At 37.3% G+C, this 22,795-nt stretch overlaps 3 protein-coding genes across 6 annotated transcripts in view; 1 reads left to right on the top strand and 2 right to left on the bottom strand.

The window, feature by feature from the left end:
• Nucleotides 1–22,795, top strand: part of LOC130909568 (stonustoxin subunit beta-like) — a 61,481-nt gene that overhangs the window by 24,623 nt on the left and 14,063 nt on the right. The window contains exon 3 of one of the 4 annotated variants that reach the window (XM_057826204.1): nt 22,323–22,767. The exons of the other annotated variants lie outside the window; for them this stretch is intronic. The gene's annotated coding sequence lies outside the window, so the exon portion shown is untranslated. The remainder of the gene's footprint in view (nt 1–22,322; nt 22,768–22,795) is intronic. 4 annotated transcript variants of the gene reach the window in all.
• Nucleotides 16,298–20,446, bottom strand: LOC130909926 (tripartite motif-containing protein 16-like protein). The gene is made up of 3 exons (XM_057826879.1): nt 20,395–20,446; nt 18,794–18,933; nt 16,298–16,708 (listed from the first exon to the last, which is right to left on the bottom strand). The coding sequence occupies exons 1-3, from the start codon at nt 20,444–20,446 to the stop codon at nt 16,298–16,300; spliced, it is 603 nt and encodes a 200-aa protein (XP_057682862.1).
• On the bottom strand, nt 22,101–22,793 carry LOC130909927 (tripartite motif-containing protein 16-like protein). Its single transcript, XM_057826880.1, has 2 exons — nt 22,788–22,793; nt 22,101–22,646 (listed from the first exon to the last, which is right to left on the bottom strand). Exons 1-2 carry the CDS (start codon nt 22,791–22,793, stop codon nt 22,230–22,232), a joined length of 423 nt encoding a protein of 140 aa, XP_057682863.1. The 3' UTR covers nt 22,101–22,229.

The following is a 22,795-nucleotide window of genomic DNA, read 5'->3' on the forward strand; positions in this document are numbered from 1 at the left end:
ATGAACTTCTAAGAGTAGTTTTACTATGCCATACTTTTTACTTTTACTTGAGTAGATTTTTGAAGTAGCTACTTTGGGCTACACAAGAGTCATTACATATTTCCTCTTTGTTTTATTTTTACTTTATTTTTTACATGTATTCATTTATTTTGCCAGTGATGCCAAGAGTAGCTCTACCAATTTCACTAATGAGCCGTTGCAATAATAATCACATGACTCCATTATACTAATCAGACGCAAGCTTGCCTTTCTATGTTCACGGAAGCCTGTTCAATCATGTGGTGTCTTTAAAGCGCCGTAAAAAAGGAAGTGTTTGACATCAGTGTTGTTAATAACGGCGTTACTAAAGGTGTTATTTTTTTCAGTTGTGAGTAATCTCATTAATTACTTTTCTCATCTTTGCAACGCCGTTACCGTTACTGAGGATGTAAAGGCGTGTGTTACTATGCGTTACAGCATTGGTTGAATGATGCGAGAAAAGTCTGAGAGACATGGAGAGAGAAGAGCGGGAGTTGGAAGGAGGGAATGGAGTTGTGACGCCGTTGCAAACGCGATGCTAAGCTAGGTGGCTCCAATAATACCTGACTGTAGCCAACAGCCAACAATTTACGCTTTATGATGCTACGCTATATATCACATACATATAGAACGAGATGCGAAATGATACACTCGCCGGCATTAGTAAACACTAACAGCCACCATCTTCAAGCAGTAGACTTCTCAGGAAGGCTCTGTTGTAGAGAACATTCGTAGCGAACCTAAGTAACGTTTTACCTAAAATACTCCTAAATCGGCAAAATCTTGACTTGAACCTATGATTAAATAATAAAAGTTTTAAAACTTTCACATGTAATAGGTAGACAGAAGGGAACTAATGCAATAAGGGAAGCAATTTTAACAACTTTAACGGTTGATTCACAACATTAAATGACTTCCAAACATAGCAAAGGTTACTATCTAGTTATTTCAACATCCACAATTCCCCTGTGTCTAGTAAAGTTTAGGGTAAAGAATTGGGCCAGGGCGAATTGTCCCAAAAACCCTTTGACCTTAACCTATTATTATTATTTCTTTTTTTGCTTTTTTTTTTTTTTTCAATAGAAAAAAAAAAAAACATGAAAAGTAACACCAGTTACTTTGCCAAGTAACTAATTACTCTTACATTCGGGTAACTTAGTTACTAACTCAATTACTTTGTGGGAGAAGTAATTTGTAACTAAAGTAATTTGTAACTGTAATGGATTACATTTTTAAAGTAAGATTAACAACACTGTTTGACATAGAGTGCTGCCCTCAACATGACTCGAAAGTGCGGATTTTAACCTCTCTCCCGGTTTTTATTTGGCACCGATTGACCATAGAAAACCGGAGATATGATCCTTATCATTTTATATTAGTAACTATTCACTATTCAAACTAGGAACTATTTTGTCCACCAGAGGGCACTCATGCTCTTTGGACGAAAAATGCTTCATTTATGTAACTTTTTTCGCTCATCGGAATTCAATGATTTTTTTTTTTTTTTTGTACTTATTTTGCTTAATGTGTTTATGTAATGAGTTATTGTACAGTATCATCATAACAACAGTTCATATAGATAACTTTGTGCTAAAAAACAACTAACATTGTTTAATAAAATATAAATAAATAAACAAAAATGTGGGCAGTCACTCACAATATTACTCATTACTTGAGTATTCTTTTCACCCAATACTTTTTTACTTGTACTTGAGTAGATTTATGAATGACTACTTTTACTTTTACTTGAGTAATATTATTTTTGAAGTAATGCTACTCTTACTTGAGTAAAATTTTTGGCTACTCTACCCACCTCTGGTACTTATAACAACCACAGAGCTGAATCTGTCTTAATGCTAATTGTAGTTAGCATCTATGTTGAGGTAGCAACACAAAAAGTGCAGCAAAACACATAAATAGACAACGCAACAGTACTTAAAAAACATGTAATGTACTCTTTGTTTTCTACAAAAAATTGACTCATATTTTTGACGAATTGATGGACTGAGAGGAGTTTGGTTATCTCAATGTATCGTATATCCATCTACCCCAGGCGGCCAAAGCAGGCACACCAGAAAGAGTACCAAGAAGGGTCTTAAGAAGCATTCACAAATTCATGGGAGTAGGGACAAAAAAGGATTAATTAAAAACAATAATACCGTACTGGCCCGAATATAAGACGGTGATTTTTGCATTGAAATAAGACTGAAAAAGTGGGGGTCATCTTATATTCGCGGTCTAGACATTATACCCATTCACGACGCTAGATGGCGCCAGATATCATTGAAGCGATGTTCTGTCATGACAGATCTCAGCTTCTCTCAAGTTTAACCAGTTTGCATTATTTTATTGCAATGTTTTTCCTTATTCAGATGTGTATCAAGACTACAGTTACAGTTTGACTTTACTGTGATGGTTAATGCAGTTATTGCAATTTTGTTGTTTTATCATAATAGATTGGTTTATTTACATTTCAAAACCCAGAAGCCATTCATTTACAAATGTGATTGCACTTTAGTTTACATATTTAAATGTTTAGATATTAAGATTTGAATGAGGCAAAATAACATGTTTAATCGCTCAAATATATTGTTATAATCATTTGCTTCAGATGTACTGTAATTATTTTCTGTATAAAAATTAATTTGGTGTTCAAAAAGTCTTATTTCAAACTTGAGTCCTGAAAAAAAGGGGTCGTCTTATAATCAGGGCCGTCTTATATTCAGGCCAATACGGTAATAATAATTACAGGATGGAGACCGAATGCAAAAGTCTCCGAATGCAAGCGCCCTTATCCAAGGTCCTCCTGGTGTGACCTCCTAAATACACAAGTAGCCAGAACAGTTATTTGTGCCTTCTTCCAGTTAAGGGGTGAGCGTGGCAGCATTTTGAACTGACAAGAAGATGCATGAAAAGAAACTTGAAAGTTGTTTCCATTGATGTGTTGTTAGCGCATATCCTCGGGAGATCTGGCATCATTTCAGTACAAGAGGAAGCAATCAAAGGCATTTTAAGTTCTGAGATAAGCCCCAAACATACTTATCATGCCATCTTATAATTAGTGGCTCACATGTCCACACCATTTGGTTTGGAGCAGACAGGTTACGACCTCAGAGCGGTGGTTCCACTTTCGAGATATTTACAACCCGGTCTAGTTAGCATACGCCACAATCAGTGTTGTTGACTGACAGCTGCACTGTCGAAGTACATGTGTGTGCCTCTGATAAAGGAAGCGAGACATCTTTATAGAGTCCGTGTTGCTTGTTGGTGTTATAGTTTTCTATTTTGTTGACCGAATTTTCCTTATTTCTGGCTTAAATACCGGGAAACCACTTAACCTTCCTCATATCATCTCTACGGTCGTTGTAGTCATATACAGAATAAATAGGATACATCAGGGGCAGTGTTGTTAAAGCGGCGTTAGAGTATAACAGCATTACTAATTTCGTTATTTTTGACAGCAGTGAGTAATTTAATTAATTATTTTTCCCATCTTTGCAACGCCGTTACCGTTACTGAGGATGTTAAGGTGTGCGTGACTACAATTTGGCTGAATGATGCAAGACAGTGACACGGAGAGAGCAGTGCAGGAGGGGGGAAGTAAAGGGGTTGTGATGCCGTTGCAAATGCGATGCTAGGTGGTTGTAGCATTAGCATTTAGCGTGGCGAGCATCATCTTAAACTCTCGGGCAATGTTTTTTCTTTTTGTTGTTGTTTGTTTTACAGACAGTTCCTGGCGTTCAGGTGGGTGCAATTAATTGAAAACAATGAACTGTTTTCCTCTTGAGTATGCATTATCAACACCAAGTGGGGGTTGTCCTTGTAGATGCTACAATATAATAATTTTTTTGTTTTTTTATTACCAGAAATAGTCACTTGCCCTAACCTTTTCTTGAATGCATATCCATAAACCTCGTTTGATTTTTTTTTTTTTTTTTAATGAAAACAACAAGAGTAAAGATGGAAGAGGGCAGAGATTCAGAGCCTCAACTGCATATTAAAAAAATACATCTATATACTTTATTAGGCGTGTGTACATCACGGTTTGGTGTGGGTTCAGTACAACGGGAAAAACAAAACGGCTTTTTTTCTCACAGCCTTTAAAGTTAAAGTTTGTATTCCATTACTCTCTTACATAGGTGGAACTTTAAAAAACGTAAAAAGTGTGACCTATGTTTTTTTTTTTGGGGGGGGGGGACTGAAAAGAAAAGTTAATATATACATATTTGATGTGAAAGACATTATAGAAGGGATTGTGTAATAACCTGCAGAACATGTGCCAATGACAAATCTCTGAATCTTAATCTGAAAACTAACATCAGTTACTTTGCCGAGTAACTAATTACTCTTACGTTGAGGTAACTAGTTACAAACCATACGCAGAGTAAAAGGGACTGTTGGCTGAAAAGTGTCATTGCGTATAATTGACTTTCCTACTGTATAAATGATTTTTAAAATTAAGAGTTTTCCAGTAAAATATCGTCTATAAATGTTTTCAAGCAATAAAACAACAAAAATGAATGAAATGAACAAAAAAAAAAGATATTTTTATAATGGGACAAAATCCTTTTTCGAACAGATCATGTCCTCAGACGGTCATTTGCTTTGCTCGGCCAAATCCACCAGAGGACTGAAGAGGCAAGAAGGATATACGTAATTTTTTCAAACCTAAGCTTTCAAAGCGTCAACAACTACTGAGCAAGATCCAAGGATTGAGAACGTGGACCATGAAATGCCAGAGAACACCGCCAAAATGGTGAGCGTTTCAATTTGCCCCACTAAAGACGCTAATTGTTCAAGAGCCACCACCGGCGTCTTGCCGTCAAAAATTGTACCGCCTTGCCACGGGACCGCGCACACGCACATTAGTTATGGCGACTTAAACAATTAATTGAAGCCAGAAAAGAACCACATATATATATTTTGGATATCAACGTTTATATTAAACTGGAGAAACTCCATACAGGACTTGAATTACGGTAATACCAGTTATAGGTCATCCTACGTGTAAAACAGTAAAACATTGCCTTTTTCCACGTTCAGTAGGCCTACGTATGTTACGTTATACGACTAAGACAAAAAAAAATTTTTTTTTTTGATGGATGGGCCATGTTTTAAAACCTCGTAGATAACTAAATCACCAAAACACGGAAATCAAGCAAATCAGTGCAGCGCAGTGGCTCCGCCCAGGATACAATTTTTGACGGGGGTAACTACATTGGCATCACACCGGCGGGTATAGCTGTCCTAGGCAGCCTGATTTAAATTTCCCCTCAAGAATGATGGGAAACAAAAAAATGGTCATTTTCACATTATTAATTTAAATATTTTGGCAAGTTGATTTTATTGCTGACACTGCGTTTCGGGGCCATCAACATGTTGTGCCCCCCTTGCCCCAAAGTCAAACTCCGCCTATGTTACTAACTCAATTACTTTTTGGGAAAAGTAAGTTGTAACTATAACTAATTACCTTTTTAAAGTAAGAATAACAACACTGACACGGGTCATGAATTTTTAAGTGTTTGCTGTCACATTTGGAAGGAAAAAAATCAGTTTCAGTAAGATTCAAGATTTAAATGTTAAAATGTGAAACTTATCACATCAGAACATAAAATTTATCATATTTTAAAATCACTCTAAAATAACACGCTTACACATTATACTGTATTAATTACACATTATGCTTTGAAGCTGAAAACTTGAAACTTCAGGATTAAATGTGAAATTTACTGTCTCATGTTAGAATGCAAAAAGTCTTTATAATGTGATACTGGACCTTATCTTTCTTTGGTGACACAATTGGCCTCTGTGCATCTACAACTCCTGCTTTTGAGTATTTTTTGAAGGCAGATTTTGTTGAAAACGTTAATGCATTGCCAAAGAGTTTCTTTTTGCGCCAGACTGCCAGTACTTGCAAAAGTATGAAATATTATTGACCTCGTGTGTTGATTCTATTTACTGTAAATTAAGGAGAACTACATTTCCAGCAGGGGGAGCCCTTTAATAACTCTGCGAACCAAAGTAGTTTAGATGATCATCATCATAAGGTTTTTGCTGTTTAGCTGAATGGATAAATTATTGTCAAAATAGAATAGCTGTTTACACCATTACTTTAGGGTAGACAACAGTAATAGGTAAATGTGACATACACAGATGCATAAAAATAAATGTAGAAAAAAATTAGGGCTGTCAAACGATTAAAATTTTTAATCGAGTTAATCACAACTTAAAAATTAATTTATCGTAATTAATCGCAATTCAAACCATCTCTAAAATATGCCATATTTTTCTGTAAATTGTTGTTGGAATGGAAAGATAAGACACAAGACGGACATAAACATTCAACATACTGTACATACTGTAAGTACTTTATTATAACAATAAATCAACAAGATGGCATAAACATTATTAACATTCTTTCTGTTAAAGGGATCCACGGATAGAAAGACATGTAGTTCTTAAAAGATACATTTGAGTACAAGTTATAGTAATTTTATATTAAAACCCCTCTTAATGTTTTTGTTTTAATAAAATTTGTAAAATTTTCAATCAAAAAATTAACTAATAGCTCGCCATTGTTGACGTCGCCGAGCGGTGACGTCACATCGGGCTCGGGCTCCCTACCGTTCTTCCAGTGTCTTTAACCCTTTAACACCGAACGTGTCGCCAGCGACGCGTTTACGCATATCGTCTTTGAAGCTTCGTCACGCTGTAATTACGTCACCCACGTGCCGCTGGTTGGTCTCATTTGAAAGTGCGGAAGTTGATGTCCACACCAGTTTTTATTTGAAGTCAATCGACCATGAAAAACGGGAGATAATGTCATTTGAATTATATATTTTTATCGCACTCATAAATATGCATGAAAACGCTGCATGGACCATGTATCTATCCATATTTCCATCATTTCTTGTCCTTTTTCAAAACCAAATGCAGCACAAAAGACTACATAACCCAAGAGGCGTTGTGATGTCAAGAAGGACGAACCGAATGTGATCATTTTTAATAAATTTCCGAGCGAGGCGCCAACTAATGAAAGGGAGGCATGCCAAGCAAGCAATGGCCGGTTGGTTTGAGCGAGCGACTTTGAAACGTGCAGAATGAATCTAAAACTACATTTAGCGCAAGCTGATGCATTATTTCATTAAGTCAAGGAAGAAGATGAGCCGTATTTGTCGTTGTTTTCTCTGGATGAGTCGCCGTCTCGGCAAATATAAGTGACAGCAGCGCGTAAACGGCGAAAGAGTAGGCTGTGAGACGTTGTGTGTGACGCAGCTCCGTGACCTGTTCAAGAAGCTTTATTGAGTGCGGGAAAAAAAAAAAAAAAAAAAAAAAAAAAAAAAAAAAAAAAAACTTTATTGGGTCACATCCCTGAACAATTTGAACTGAACTAAACTACTTGTCAATATTTTTTAAAAATACTTTTTACAATGTTATATATATTTTTTGTGTATGTGTATATATGTGTGTTCGAGAAGCTTGATCGCATGAACGTATATACTTTTGATAAGGTGATGTGCACAACACCTAACTTCACAAAGAGATATCCTCCAAACCCTTTTTGTGTTAGATGATGTATATAATCTTTTTTCTCACTATTATGCACTGTATATAACCTGTTTTGACCATAGTATGTGTAAAGGCCAAAAACGCCTATGACCATACCTGCTGTTTGTGTTGAATTGTCAAACATAAAACTATTCAATCTTATTTTTTTTCTATTGAATGTTTATCCTAACAAGTTGAATAAATATTATCAAGCTTCAAAATGGTTGGTCGAGCATTGTTGGTTGTCAATGGGACATCAACATTACAAATTTTGAAAAAAAGATTTTGGGATTTTTTTGTCTTTTTGGGTCCAAAATGTGGATTATAATTGGTCAGTGAAGAAAACAACAGTTTGGACATGAAGTTCAAGGTGTCCTGAAAAAAGGGACCCAAGTTGGCCATTGTAAACATTTTTTTCTTTGAAATATAAAGGCAACATCAAATGCATGCAAATTCAGCCAAAATAGGCTTAGGTGTTAAAGGGTTAACTACGCAAGGTAGTGATTGCAATACACCACTAGGTGTCAATGGCGAGTTTTAAATTAATTAGAGATCTAGCCAAGGCAAAGTCTGAGCAAGTTTTATGTGTAATTTGCACAGATATTTTGATTGGGAATGCCAGTTCTCTATGCACTGAGCGCTTTTCTTTTTGTGAACATTATTTTTTTGAGAGATAGGAATATTATTTTTGTTGTGCTTTCACTAAATGATACGGTAGCGACTGTTCCGCCCAAATGCATGATGGGAGGTTGGGCAACCATGACTGTCAGTGTTGGCTGGAAATGGTATACAGTATGTTCTGGGTTGTTTTGAATTAGGCGTGTTAATAAAACGAATTTCTCCTGCTCCGCCCAAATGCATGAGTGGAAGTTGGGCAACCATGAGTGTCAGTGGTGGCTGCAAATTGTATACAGTATGTTCTGTGTTGTGTTCAATTAGGCATGTTAAGAAAAAGAACGTCTCCTGCTCCGTCCAAATGCATGATGGGAAGTTAGGCAACCATGACTGTCAGTAGTGGCTGCAAATGGTATACAGTATGTTCTGCGTTGTGTATAATTAGGCGTGTTAAGAAAAAGAAGGTCTCCTGATCCGCCCAAATGCATGATGGGAAGTTGGGCAGCCATGACTGTCAGTAGTGGCTGCAAATGGTATACAGTATGTTCTGCGTTGTGTTCAATTAGGCGTGTTAAGAAATAGAACGTCTCCTGCTCCGCCCAAATGCATGATGGGAAGTTAGGCAACCATGACTGTCAGTAGTGGCTGCAAATGGTATACAATATGTTCTGCGTTGTGTATAATTAGGCGTGTTAAGAAAAAGAAGGTCTCCTGATCCGCCCAAATGCATGATGGGAAGTTGGGCAACCATGACTGTCAGTGGTGGCTGCAAATGGTATACTGTATGTTCTGCGTTGTGTACGATTAGGCGTGTTAAGAAAAAGATTGTCTCTTGCTACGCCCAAATGCATGATAGGAAGTTGGGCAACCATGTCTGTTAGTAGTGGCTGCCAAAGCTTAAGCCAATAAAAGGAGCGGCCCAATGAACCCCTGTGTCCACTCGCATTTCTCTGACTATTCGCTCTCAATGTACTAAAACGGCGTCATTGTAAACTGTTTGAGGCAATTCATGAACGGGTCATTCCGTGCCTGTGTTAATTGCGTCGTATCTTTCAACGTGATTAATTAAAAAAATTAATTACCGCCCGCTAAAGCGATTAATTTGACAGCCCTAAAAAATTTGGGAAAAAACGTTCAAAACCACGTGAACAAACTGAATGCAAACACTCAAAAAGAGTCAGAAAAGTAGTCGGCTGCACCTTGGTTCAAACTGAATACAATACTCAAAATGGGTTACATCAGTAGGTTGACAACACGTATTCTTCACGGTAAACCAAAGGTGTCAGGATAAATTAAACTGCCAATCACGGTTGCTGTTGGCCAGGATGGGAATAATAATAACACAGAAGCACAGAGTGGAAGGATGTAATTTCAAAACCAGCCACTGAATCCACCTCATCAAGCTAATATTGGTATGAAACAAGCACATGAGTTCAGGTGTTATGCAGGTGTAAACACTGAAATGCAAATCAATCATTTAAACAATTGATCATTTTATTCATATTTACTCATAAATTTCACTTTAAGCACGTGAAATGTTCCTACTACTTAAGTATCAGTCCACAATCATAATAATCATATATTTCACAAAAGTGTGAAAAGTGGGCTATCCCATCGCTCCATACCTATGAGTCATGCTATTTGTGTCGTATAGGACGACCTCCATTCCATGTGACACCAGCGTAGAGTTACTGTTACGCTTGCTTGGAATAAACTCACATGTCCCATATGTCAAAAACATGTGGGTCAGTGGCTCGCCAAACGTGATTAGTGGTTGCTCATGACGTTTGCTTCACTTTGGTTTATGTACAAGTTTAGTACCTGTCACATAGAAATTCTCGCTACATGAGTCCTTGATGGCCTATTGTTACACGTGATACACAACAAACTGCAAAATACAATGATATTGTGGGAAGCATTGAAAAAAAAAAGCAGTATTTATTTATTTTGTTTGATTTTTTAAAATCACAGTTTTCGAAAAAAAAACACATTTTACAATCTTTCATCACAAAATGTATATACTGTATATTTCTGGCTATAAGTCGCAGTTTTTTTCATAGTTTGGCAGAGGGCGCATCTTATACTCTGGAGCGATTTATGTGTGAAATTCTTACCACATTATCATATAATTGTAGCTTGTTAGCATGTTCGTTATGCTATAGTTATATGAATAACTCTTAATAGCTATGTTATATTAAAAAACTGTCTCAGTTCGTTGTTTATGCGTCATAGAGCTTAGATCTTGAGCCCGAACCCAAAATGTCAATTATTTACGTTTGGGTCAGGTCGGTTCGGGTCGGCCCGGACTCTCGCTAACTTTTAAAAAATGAATATATATTCATATATTTATACTAAAACGATGCATGGATGTTAAACTCAGGAATACTTGTTATAAAATAAATAATTTGGATAAAACAGAGAAGGCGCTGTGCATTCCTGCGAACGGCCTCGCTCTCTTTTTAATTTTCCCCTCCCACCCTGGCGCCCTTCACGAGTCCGCATCCTGGTATATTCTTTTCGAAATGAACAAGCAACAAGTGAAAAACAAATTAAAGACGGGGGAATTGAAAAGAAAAACATGCACCGTGGTAGGAGTGGGGTTTGGAATTGCTGTACAGAAACCTGTGTCGGCTTCGCTGAATGTAAACGAATGTGGCGCTTTGGTCTCATATGAGAAATACATTCTACAAACTTTTCCAGCCTTATTTGGTTGTGTAAATGCATTTATAATGATCATAAAAATTTGTAGACTATTTAAACATTGACAAAATTTGCGTTTTTTTTTTCTTCCAACTCGAAGAGATTAAAATAAATGTCAAATCCACTATCCGCCTGTTAGAAAAGACTCACAAATATAAAAGATATAAATGTTTATTGAATATCCATTTTACAGTCTTGTTTAACTGGGAAAGAATTCATTACAAAAGACAGGCTTTAATTTTTATCATTATGCATATATGCACAGGCATCATCACTAATGTGATCACACAAAACACAACCATGCATCGCATCCCCGCATTTCCTCCTTCTCCTGAGTCCTCACAAATAAAGCATAAAATTTCGTTGTTGTTGTTGTTTTTTTTCGGGCTCGCGCCTACAAATAAAACATAAAATTTCGGGTTTTTTTCAGGCTCGGGCCTGCAAATCCAGTTAATTGATAGGGCTCGTGGCGGGTCGGGCTGGATTTTTTAGGCCCGATCTTACCTCTAGCGTCATGTAATGTTAGCATAACGTACACCTATTCACCCTGTTGTTCTCTGCTGTATTTTTATTTTAAATTGCCTTCCAAGATGACATGTCTGTTCTTGGTGCTGGATTCTATCGAATAAATTTCCCCCCAAAAATGCGACTTACACTCGGTTGCGACTGATATGTTGTTTTCCTTTTCATTGCGCATTTTTTGGCTGGTGTGACTTATACTCAGGTGCGGCTTATAGTCCAAAAAATACGGTATACTGTTCTGGAATAAAGCCATTACCTGCATCTTTGTGTAAGACGGAACATCTATAGTCTATCAGTATCCTGCGCTAATGCAGTAGCATCATCAATGATCATTATTTTTTGTTGAAAACACAAAAATCTGCGTACTGAGCATTGAGCCTTGTGGGACGCCACTATTTTGCGACATATGTAGAGCAGTGTTTTCCAAATTTTTTCAAGTCAAGTTTCTACAATGAATGAGACATACTGATACTAGATACTGAAATAATGCTAAACTCATGTCACTTTACTTAATGAGTATCAACTCTGGGCATATTTAGTTAAACGAAAAATATTTTATGTTACATAAATGGCAGCAAGTGGATAATATATAGCCTAATTGTGCCGTCTACTGTGACAATTTATTATTATTTATTAGTGGTATTTTAAAATGAAAATAAGAAAAAAAACTTTCAATTGAATGTATCATATAGTTATGTTCTGAGAAATTCAGGGGTTTGTATATGGATAAGATCAACAGCTGCCCTTGGGTGTAAATCCGCAAGCAGTATGAATTTAACCTATATGTAATTTCCCATGAGCTCATCTAAACATGTTGGGCATATAATGTACTTGACGTCCAGCCATGACCTTATGTGCCTATTGGATATTCATGCCTTGCCGGTTGATTTTGACGCATTGGGGATCGCACTCCAGGAGGGGGCATATTCTGCATGTGTCGCCCTAATTTTAGGCCCCGCAAAGCTGAAGCTGTACGTGTGAAGGCGGCGAACAGAGGCTCCGTCTTTCAAAGCTGGAAAAAAGATCCTTTCGCCAGTAGGGACACCTCACTCACTTGTTTACCACTTAGCCACATTGATAAGGGGTTGATGGCTTCATGTACTTGAAAGATTTCATAGCAAGACATTTTTAAGAAACAGCCATAGACATAGACAAGGAGAATCAATTGTGTCTGAATACATGATAACAGCGTCGGCAGAGTTTAACTTTTGGGGTAGGGGTGCACAACATGTTGATGACCCCGAAACGCAGTGTCAGCAATAGAATTACCTTACAAGAATATTTATAATAATAAGTTGACAATGAGCGTCTTTTGTTTCCCATCATTCTTGAGGGGAATTCTCAATCAGGCTGCTTAGGCAATACTTTTCACCAAGAACGTCATCCATTGAATATGGTATGCCCGACAGTGTCGTGTAAATGTAGATACCCCAGTCAAAAATTGAAGCAATTTTTTTGATTGAAGTAATGTTGATTTGTGTTTGGGCCACATTTTGGGTAGGACATTTTTGTCTTTATTATTCAATCAAAAAATAAGTTGCTTCAAAAAATGTATTTTCAAAACGAATTCAATCAAAAAATAAGTAGCTTAAAAAATTGTATTTTCAAAAAGAAAAATCACTTCAATCAAAAAAAAAAATAAAATAAAAATTTCGATCATAGAAAAAGTGAATGCGAAAAAATATTTGAGACTAAGAAATTTGCATTTGAACACTTAATTTTTCATTGAAAAAGTTTTTTTTTTTTTATTAGAGCAATCTTTTTTTGTGTTTGGGCCATATTAAGGGTAGGACTTTTGTGTCTAAATCATTCAATCCCAAAAGAGTTGCTACAATCAAAAAATATTTTCAATCAAAGAAAAAAAATCTTCTGAAAAATAAAATTGCCCTCCCCTAATTTTTTTTTTCTTTTGAAAAATTATATGCAAAGCAAATGACCGTCTGAGTTGCTAGTCACTTTATATGTTCGAAAAATAATTTTGACCCATTATAAAATTATATTTTTTGTTCATTTCCTTCTCTGCCCCCCTGGCCCCTCCTTAAAATCCGCTTATGGATAACAGCTAAATGATAATTGCTGAAAATGTGATAATATGTGCATGATATGCAAAGAAAGAAATACCAAAAGGGACTTGCATGCATTGGCGTGGATACCTAAGAGTGCCTCGTTAAAGTCAGTGAGTGCTCAAACATCAAGGTGAGAAAGGTAGAAGGAGAATTATTATTATTATCATTTTTATCATTGTTTTGAATTGATAGGCCTCACAACCAACGTGTGGACCAGGGCATCTGGTTAGCAAAACCAATTTAAAGCTCCTTGTTTTGACCCAGTAGGATATCTTATCTTTGTAGCTTGAAGGGAACCTCGGACTTAAAGACTTGTAGGCTCTAATAAACCGCAATTGTTCTCTTTTACTAAAATATCTTATTATAAACACATGAAATATTAATTTTAATATAAATATTAATATAAAAAATCTACAATATTTAGAACGTTTTGACCAACGGAGGGCACCATGTTTTAAGCGCGCAATGGACCCTCGGAATGATGATGTTGATTGACACAATCACTCAACAAATACTGCCGGGTTACTGCAATTCTTCCTACGCGGCGAGATGTCCAACACATGCGCACATCGGTCAAAAGCGGCGAGTACTTACTGTTTGTGTTTTCATTGAGTCTTTTATTCCCTTTTTACTGCCTCAAAATACTTTTTTACTTTTCAGCTACGTATATGAATTGAAAACCATTCATTTTAAAGGGAACCTCAGACTTAATGACTTGTAGGCTCTAATAAGCCGCAATTGTTCTCTTTTACTCAAATATGTTATTAGAAACACATTTGCCATTGATTTAAAAAGCTATAATGTTTAGTATATGTTTTGACCTACGGAGGGCGCCATGTTTTATGGACGCTCGGGGAGATCGTCACCGTCACACGACGAATACTACCGGGTTCCTGCAATTCCTTCTATGCAGCGAGACGACCAACACATGAGCACATCGGTTAAAAGCAGCGAGTACTTACTGTTTGTGTTTTCATTGAGTCTTTTATTCTCTTTTTACTGCCTCAAAATACTTTTTGCCCGTGTTCATACTTTTAAGCATTGTGTTTTCTTGTGGTAGCTTTAAAGCAGATTGTTGATCTGTTGACCACATTAGTCACGTATCATATTTGAACCACCCTTATTTAATATTAAGACATTTAAAGTATTTTCTTAAGGCATCTTTAGTATGTCCTGTCTGTATGCATCCAGACAAAACAAGCTCAAAACGCACGGTAGTAATTTGGGTGTCAAATTTGCCTCTTGTAGATGTTTCGCCAGTGTAGCGCATTTTGGCAGAACACAGTTTTTTTCCCCCCTTTCCCGTCTCGTCTCATCCCGTCTTTCCTGTTCATTTTGTGAAATATCGACAATGCTGTCATTTATTTTTCTCTCGGGTTTAAATTGAAAGTAGGCATGTGCCGATATGAGATTTTGACGCTACGATAACCTTGAGGAAAAATACCGCGACTTCACGGTATTGCAATTATAGCTCCAAGATGTGTTATTTTGAGATGTATGGGTTAAAAAAAAAAAAAAAAAACTTTTTTCTGGGATTTTTTTTTTCCCAGAACATATTTGGAAATTGGAACATAAATATAATTTTTAAATAAATAAACAAATACATAAATATTTTAAATAAAATTAAAATTAATAGAACTACCCACAGCCACAGCTCAGGTTGCTCAAGATTAGAGCAAGAACAAAAATAATTGCCATAAAAGAGTAAAAACACTTCTAAATTAAATTAAAATACATCTACTGTGTGAGTTATTATTTGATATTACTGCGTTTAAGTATTTTCTTATGGCACCTTTAGTATGTTCTGTCTGTATGCATCTAAACAAAACATGCTGAAAGTGTACGGTACTACTTTGGGGGTCAAATTTGCCTCTTGTAGGACGTTTCACCAGTGTAGCACACTTTGGCAGAACACCTTTTTTCCCCCTACTCTTGTCTCGTCTCATCCCGTCTTTCCTGTTCATTTTGATTTTGCTGCTCGTTTTGTGAAATATATACATGCTCATTAATGTTCAAATTAAAAGGGTTTAACAAGTTTTTGTTCCTACCAATCGAGCACAGACAGTTTAACAAGTGAATTTTGTGCTATAACACGCAGCACCTGACTGCAATCAACTGATTACACTTGTGAGACACCAGATTGGTGAAAAGATGTCATCTTGTTTTGTAGAAATTAAATCCAGCACCCACTGCCCTAGGGTCATACTCTGGAAGCACGGCAGCGTAACCATGTGACGTCACTGCCCTGCGACGTCAACAACAATGGTGACCTACTAGTTAAACTAATTTTACAAATTGTATAATAACGAAAACATCAAGAGGGGTTTCAATATCAAATTATTTTAAATCCTTATAATGTTTATCTTTTAAGAACGGCAAGCCTTTCTATCCGTGGATCCCTTTAAACATGCTCACGTGTAGGCATGAAAAAGACACTGAAGTACCCAAAATTTTCCCAGGTCTTATGTATGGTATTTGACATACAGTTGAAAACTGATCGTGATGTACTCGAGAGAATGGTTTGGTTTTTACCATTTTGAAGATTGAAAAAAAAAATTAGCCTGGAAATTACAAAAAAAAAAAAAAATCACAATGTACTGTTACCCTGAACACAATAAGTATAGAAACATTATTTAAAATAACTTTATTATACTGTATGATATATAACACAATATACACAGATCCCGCGGTATTAATAGTCACATGTAAAACAATACACAAAAACCTTATAAAATAAAAAGTAATATTTCTCTAATAGGTCAATTTCAAATGAATGTGGGTTTACATACAAATTGAGGTCAACAGCTAAATATGAACCAGTATTGCTTTCATTCTGCTCGTTTCAGTAACGTACATGCAGACTGAATTCCCATCCAGAACCCAGGAAGAATCTTTTTGTTCAGCTTGGTCTTGACCCTGTGTAGCAACTTAACCTCCCTTTCTGTCCCCTCGCCGCTCACCACATAGAAGCTGATGATGCCCGCGGGCTGGTCGATGTACACGCCGATGGTGGAGCAATAAGGCACACTAATGATGTCTTTGTTAATGCCATTAAACCAGATCTGGTAGCGTGTTCCTGCCCAGCACAGGCCCCACGATTCCTCGTTCTCCCCGAGGCCGCTCGGCCCGGAGTTGGCCCTGCGACCCGCTCCCTCGAAGGTGGCTCCGATTACCACCCAGCCTGAGAATTCCACTTCCCAGTAGGCCCTCATCTTCCATATGCTTTCTTTAGCCAGTACCTTGACATGCAGAAGAGCGCGTTGAGCTTTTGGGATCATGGTTAGCGCCCCACATAGGGTTTCAACTATTAATACAGTACTTCTCAAGTAGTAGGGCGCGCAGGGGGTGGCACATGTGACCTCAGGAACATACTTTCTTGCAGTACTAGAATAAAGTGTAATGGCGTACCGCAAGCAACACGTCACTTCCGCTCATTAATATTCATGACATTAGCTCCTGTTGCTAAGTAAGGACAAGTCACCGTTTGTCCCTAATAGGAAATGAATGGAAATCGTGTACGAAGGAGATGTTTACAGAGTTAAACCTACCAATTTTCTCCGAAAATGATGTGCCTGGTGCCAAATTCACTGGCAAAGATGTGGAAGAACATAAAAATGTTCAGTTAAAGAGATGGCTTTAGTGTCGAAGGCTGAAAAAGACGATAAAAACGAGCTGACCTAAGCCTAGCTTTAGTTTTTTTATCGACGCGACTGACAATGACATTCTCCTGTTTCAACAAGCTATCCTTTACCATCATCCCTGTCTTTCTTATATATCCTCTGGTTGTCCTACGTCTCTTACTGTTCTTGGGGGTAATTTAGTTAGCTTTTTTTGGTAGCGATCGCGAATGCTACTCAGTGACAGCCAACGAACACTTTTAATTTTTTCATTGATAACACATCTTAATCCTATAATTTATTTACACTTCCCCCTTACTAAGGTTGTTTTTTTATATATATATATAACAGAAACGGTAACAGTGGCAGTCAGATACCACTGTAATTCTTTTCAGGTCATTCATTGTCAGACAGAAGCACAACGTTACGCTAAAAAAATAAGTTAAAAATATAAAAATGGCTTACCTCTTTGTCCTCTGAAAGACCATGCCAACCCAACATAATGTTTACTGCATATGAAACGTTAATGGATTCGCCGAGCTGGTGTTAAAGTCCGCGCAAGTTGATTCGGTCTTCACAGTTTTTGGTTTCCGGAAACGTATGAAGAAAACATCCTTCATGTGTCGTAATGTCTAGAGTCGTTTCTACAAGTTCCAAAAAAGCAATGCGTGATCGGCATGTTCGTTTTTGAAAGATTACCGGAGAAAAGTAGCACTTTTTACGTTGGGTCTATGCGAGGGCGGGTCTATAATGTCCCACTTCGGCTTTACTTCCGCTTTACGATGCGACGTCACGGTCTAAAAATAGCCTGCGTGCGGTACGCCATTGCACATCCACCCAGTGGGTGGCAGTGGCACTCTCATTTTCAGAGTGTGGGCAGTACTTTTGAACCAAACAAGAGCACACAGCAATGCGAACTGGAGATATGAAGAGCTAAGATGAGGAAATATGACGAAACATTTGGCTTTTAGCTTTGACTTTTAATACAGTGAAAGACGAGGAGAGACCAGTCTGCTTACTGTGTCTAAATTTTTTTTGCAGTGGACAGCAGGAGGCCAAATTAATTAAGACGTCACTAAAAGACATTAGATCCCAATCACATTGATAAGCAGCTTGATTTTTTTCAACGAAAACGTGCCGAATTTTGTCAACATTTGTCACGCTTTGTCAGTGACGTCAACCAGCGAGTACTGTTAGCATCATATAAGGTGGTGTACCAAGGCCCTCAGTGCAAAATAACCCCACACCATGGCAAAGGAGTTGATACTGTCTGCAGCAAAAATATAAACAGTCCCTCAGGCCAATGACACTGTCGATTTAATTCTATTAATTTTTGGTTTTTTTTCGGCAAATTGTTTGGCATATTGTCTTCATTAGTCAATGTTGCCAATCAAATTGAATTTATTATTATTTACTGATTGATTTTAACTATGTTAATGTTAATAAAGTTATACTTTATTGTAAGTTTATCTGTATGACTTTTTTTATTTAATATAAAAAAGGACACAATGTTATGCAGAGGTGTGCTTATAATAACAATAATACATTTATAGACATATGATACTATTTACAGTGGCGGCAGAGAGTTGGGGGCGCAAAATGTTTATATCTTCTGGGGGGGCGTAACAGAAAATAACTGAGAAGCACTGTATTAATATAAGATATACTAAACTTTGCTAAGCATAGTGACAATAATTAAAGCTGTACCTGAGGTGAGCATTCATATCTCTCTGGTCGGTCTAAGACTGGACAGACCTCCTCGATCCTTCGACACACCTTGGAGCCATTGTCCGAAATCCATAACATCTTGTTAGCAGTCTTGTCATCCAAAGACAAATTTATCCAATCTTGATAGAAGAGAAGCAGGAATTGATATTTTTAAAAGTAGTAGAATCACAAAAGTACAGAGGTGTTACAATCTGGACTTTTATCAAAAATCAAATTTAGACCAATACTGATTTTTTTTATGCTTAATGGTTACCTTAAATGAAAATTTAAAAACTCAGCTAGGCATGTGCCGAGTTACGGTTTCAAGGTATACTGTGGTATGAGAACGTCAAGGTTTCAAATCCGCAAAATTTTTTCGTCTTACCGTCCTTAAGGTATTACCTATACTTTTATGTCGCAAAAATGCACAGGGAAATCCCTCGCTTGCAGCTGTAAGGCTCAACCCTCCCCCAACGGTTGTTGCTCAGTGTCAGTGAGTCAGCTTTGCTACACAATGGCTGGTGGAGGTGTAACTCCTGAACATTTTCCCCCATCGAAGAAAACGAAATCGCTGGTATGGGAATACTTCGGCTACAGAAAAGTTACAGACGGCCGCGGCTTAGAAGAGGGCCAACCGACATGTAAATGAGAGAGAAGGCAATACCTCCAATATGATTTTGCATTTTTACAAAATTAAAGGTTAGTAACTCCAGTGTTTAGTGTCTCTATAGGTGATAAAACATGTTTTTTTTTTCTCTCTGGCAACTGCCTGTGTTGAGAAAGAGAGTGTGTGTATAACGTAAACATGATACGAGTCATACACACATGCTTTTTATGGAAAATAATTCAATTATTTTTGTTCTGATGGTAATAATGTTGAGCTGTGGCTGTGGGTTTAAGCTCACCTAAAGGATTGCATTTATTTTAATTTTATGTAGAATATTTCAATTATTTTTGTTCTGACGGTAATAATGTTGAGCTGAGGCTGTGGGTTTAAGCTCACCTAAAAGACTGCATTTATTTTAATTTTATGTAGAATATTTCAAGAAGTTTTTGTTTTTTAAAATTTATTTTAACTTATCATTATACTTCTGTTCCAATTTGCTAATATGTTTAAAAAAAAAAAATTAAAAACTCAGATCTCTCCATGTAACACATTTTAGAGCTTTAATTGCAATACCGTGATACAGTGGAACCGCAATTTTTGCTTAAGATTATCACACAGTGAGAATCTCATACCGGCACATGCCTAAACTCCGCAGTTTGTGTATTACATTTAAGAACCCGTTGTTTAGTTTAAAATGGCAACAAAAACAATGTCCTACATTTCAATAGTTCTGCTCTCCTTGAAGGTTCTTGAATGTTAGGCACGTAGACTGAAACATTTTCTGCGAAAACAGTGAATAACACCCAAAGATGAGCAGGAATGTCATTGCAATGGTATAAAAGATAAATGAAGTTCTTCAATATTATTACCTGTCTTTATATTCTCATTCTTGTTAGACTTGATTTTCTTTCCTGAAAAATTGTTATGCATAACATGGTAAATGTTTACCGAAGACATAATGGAGGAGTTGCTTAATTAGAAGTGTGTCCGGTACCTGGTTTGCCCTGTTCTTGCAGAATTATCACAGAATTGTGCCTGGTGGGCATCTTGAGGAATGTATCAGCCTTGACGCAAAATAAATGTGCACGGTCTCACGGTTGGACTTTTATACCATTGTGGTGACAAGATCGGAGGAGGGGGCGGGATGTCTTGAAACCAAGCGTTAAGTTTAGTGAGGTCAGGGGCCACCAGAGCTTCTTGACTTTGACATACATACTACAGTAGCAATACAAGTAAAGACACTTGAGACATTAGTTTTCCATAGGGTGCGTGCAAAATCGTGTCGTCAACAAGTCAAGCGTCAGTAAGCCAAAGCACTCTTAAGTAAGCCACTAAATGAGGACTTAAGACAGTTAAGTATCCTTGATTTCATGTGATCGGCTGACGCACGATGTAAGCAGAGAAGAAGTGGAGGTGTCCAAAAAAGTCTGCACAGCCTGAGTAAACCTTCAAGCTGGAAACCATAGCACAGCTCCCAGTAATTTGGATGAGAGGAATAAAAAATATTTTTAGTTTGTTTGTTTCCATCTCTGTTTTAACGAGCCGAATTATTAAAATAGAAGATTTGTCGTCAACAACTACACTATGGACTGTTTTAATAACAAACTGGATGAGCGTACAACACAGTCCAGTCATACCTTAAAGTCAAACATGATACACACAACAAGATTGATACTGCTCTTTATTATACTTTTAATCAATAAATGTCAAACAACATTTAACAATAACAATGAAGGAGAAAAATACAAATGGCAAGAATTTAGTAAGATTTCATACAAAAGTAAAAACCACATATTTTTGCCTCCCAAAAAGCTTGTATTAATCGCTGAGTCAAAATAATAGGCTTTATTGCTTACATAAAATTAGCGCTGAGCATATCCGCCCTTTTTGTGGAATGTGTTGTGGCGTTTTTTTTTGTTTTTTTTTTGATTGCGTTGCTGCAGGCAAAGGTAACATTCAAGTCACGGGGAAATACTGCATATGATGATTCTTTACTTTTAGTATGACTTCCCACTAAATTGCTGCTGGAGTATATAAAGTGTTTACCATTTACAACAGGGGTGCCCAAGTCGGTCCTCGAGAGCCCCTATCCAGCTTGTTTTCCATGTCTCCCTCCTTCAACACACCTGCATCAAATAATGAGGATCGTTGTCAGGCTCCTGCAAAGCTTGCTGATGAGCTGATCTTTTGATTCAGGTGTGTTAAAGGAGGGAGACATGGAAAACAAGCTGGATAGGGGCTCTCGAGGACCGAACTTGGGCACCCCTAATTTACAACAACAAAACATCAAAAAGTGTTCACCCTCCAAAGTTGAACATTTTATAACCAGCTGTTTCTCTGGAAAAATATGCCTCAAAAGTCAAACAATCTTGGAGAAAAATTTAATAATCTCACAAATGTATTCAAAATTTCCTTTGACTTTTTGTGTGTTGACGCAGTACGAAACAAGTGTTGTCATAACTTGTGTCAGGATGAGTTGTTTTGAACATTTTTAATAGTTGTTATATATGTTTATTAATTAATTCTATGAATTATATGACAGATATAGCCTGTATACCTAACACATTTTATGATGATGATCTGGAAATCAACAAATGGAGGTTTCACTTCATCTTAAATCCAAACTACGCTGTGTTATATGCGAAAACATACAGTAATTGTAGTAGAGTCATAACATGGACTAGTTGATTCATGCAAAAATATACATTACTCCCAAAGAGTTAGGAATATGGGGAAGTGTATTAGTCCATTTATAGTTAAAAAAAAAAAAAAATCTGCTCCAAATATCCCTAACATTTTGTGAATAACGACTGACTTTTTTTCATTAATTCAATTGCAGCGTCGGATCACGCAATCAGAATGCATGCCCATCCACACACCTGGTATCATTTTGTCACAAAAGGGACTCTTAATCTGCTGCAGGACGGTCACTTCATCTGCCACGGTGCCATCCTCACCCACCTCCAGGGCGTAGAAATTGAGGATACCAGCAGGGTGGTCAATGTACACGCCTAACACGGGAGACCTGGGAATGCCTGGGATTTCTGATATGTGACCATCGTGCCAGGCGTGATAACTTGAACCACTCCAGCCCAGACACCAGGAGTTCTCGTTGTCACCGAGGCCGCAAGAGCCATCCTTGTTCCTCCTTCCAGTGCTTTCACTGGCCAGGCCGACGACCACCCAGCCAGAACACTGCACCTCATAGTAGGCCCGGAAGCCCTGGATGCGCTCTTTGCAAAGCACCTACGAACATTGTTGGAAGTCAATTCAAAAGTGCTACTCGCTAATAGATTTACTGCAGACACTTAACTTCAAATAAACAGATCTGCTGCCTATGTTTTCGTATCATCTCAAATTGCACCTGGTTAGTAAGTATGATGACACGTTCATTA

The sequence above is a fragment of the Corythoichthys intestinalis genome, chromosome 21, assembly GCF_030265065.1.
Source record: "Corythoichthys intestinalis isolate RoL2023-P3 chromosome 21, ASM3026506v1, whole genome shotgun sequence".
Taxonomy (NCBI): Eukaryota; Metazoa; Chordata; class Actinopteri; order Syngnathiformes; family Syngnathidae; genus Corythoichthys; species Corythoichthys intestinalis.

Bases quoted from the DNA above. Each gene is read 5' to 3' on its own strand.
- LOC130909926 (XM_057826879.1), bottom strand. From the start codon at position 20,446: ATGCCCACCAGGCACAATTCTGTGATAATTCTGCAAGAACAGGGCAAA. The intron at 18,934-20,394 runs GTACCGGACACA...TCTTCTATCAAG, and splicing joins GCAAGAACAGGGCAAACCAG to ATTGGATAAATTTGTCTTTG. The intron at 16,709-18,793 runs GTACAGCTTTAA...CTGCATGTCAAG, and splicing joins GATATGAATGCTCACCTCAG to GTACTGGCTAAAGAAAGCAT.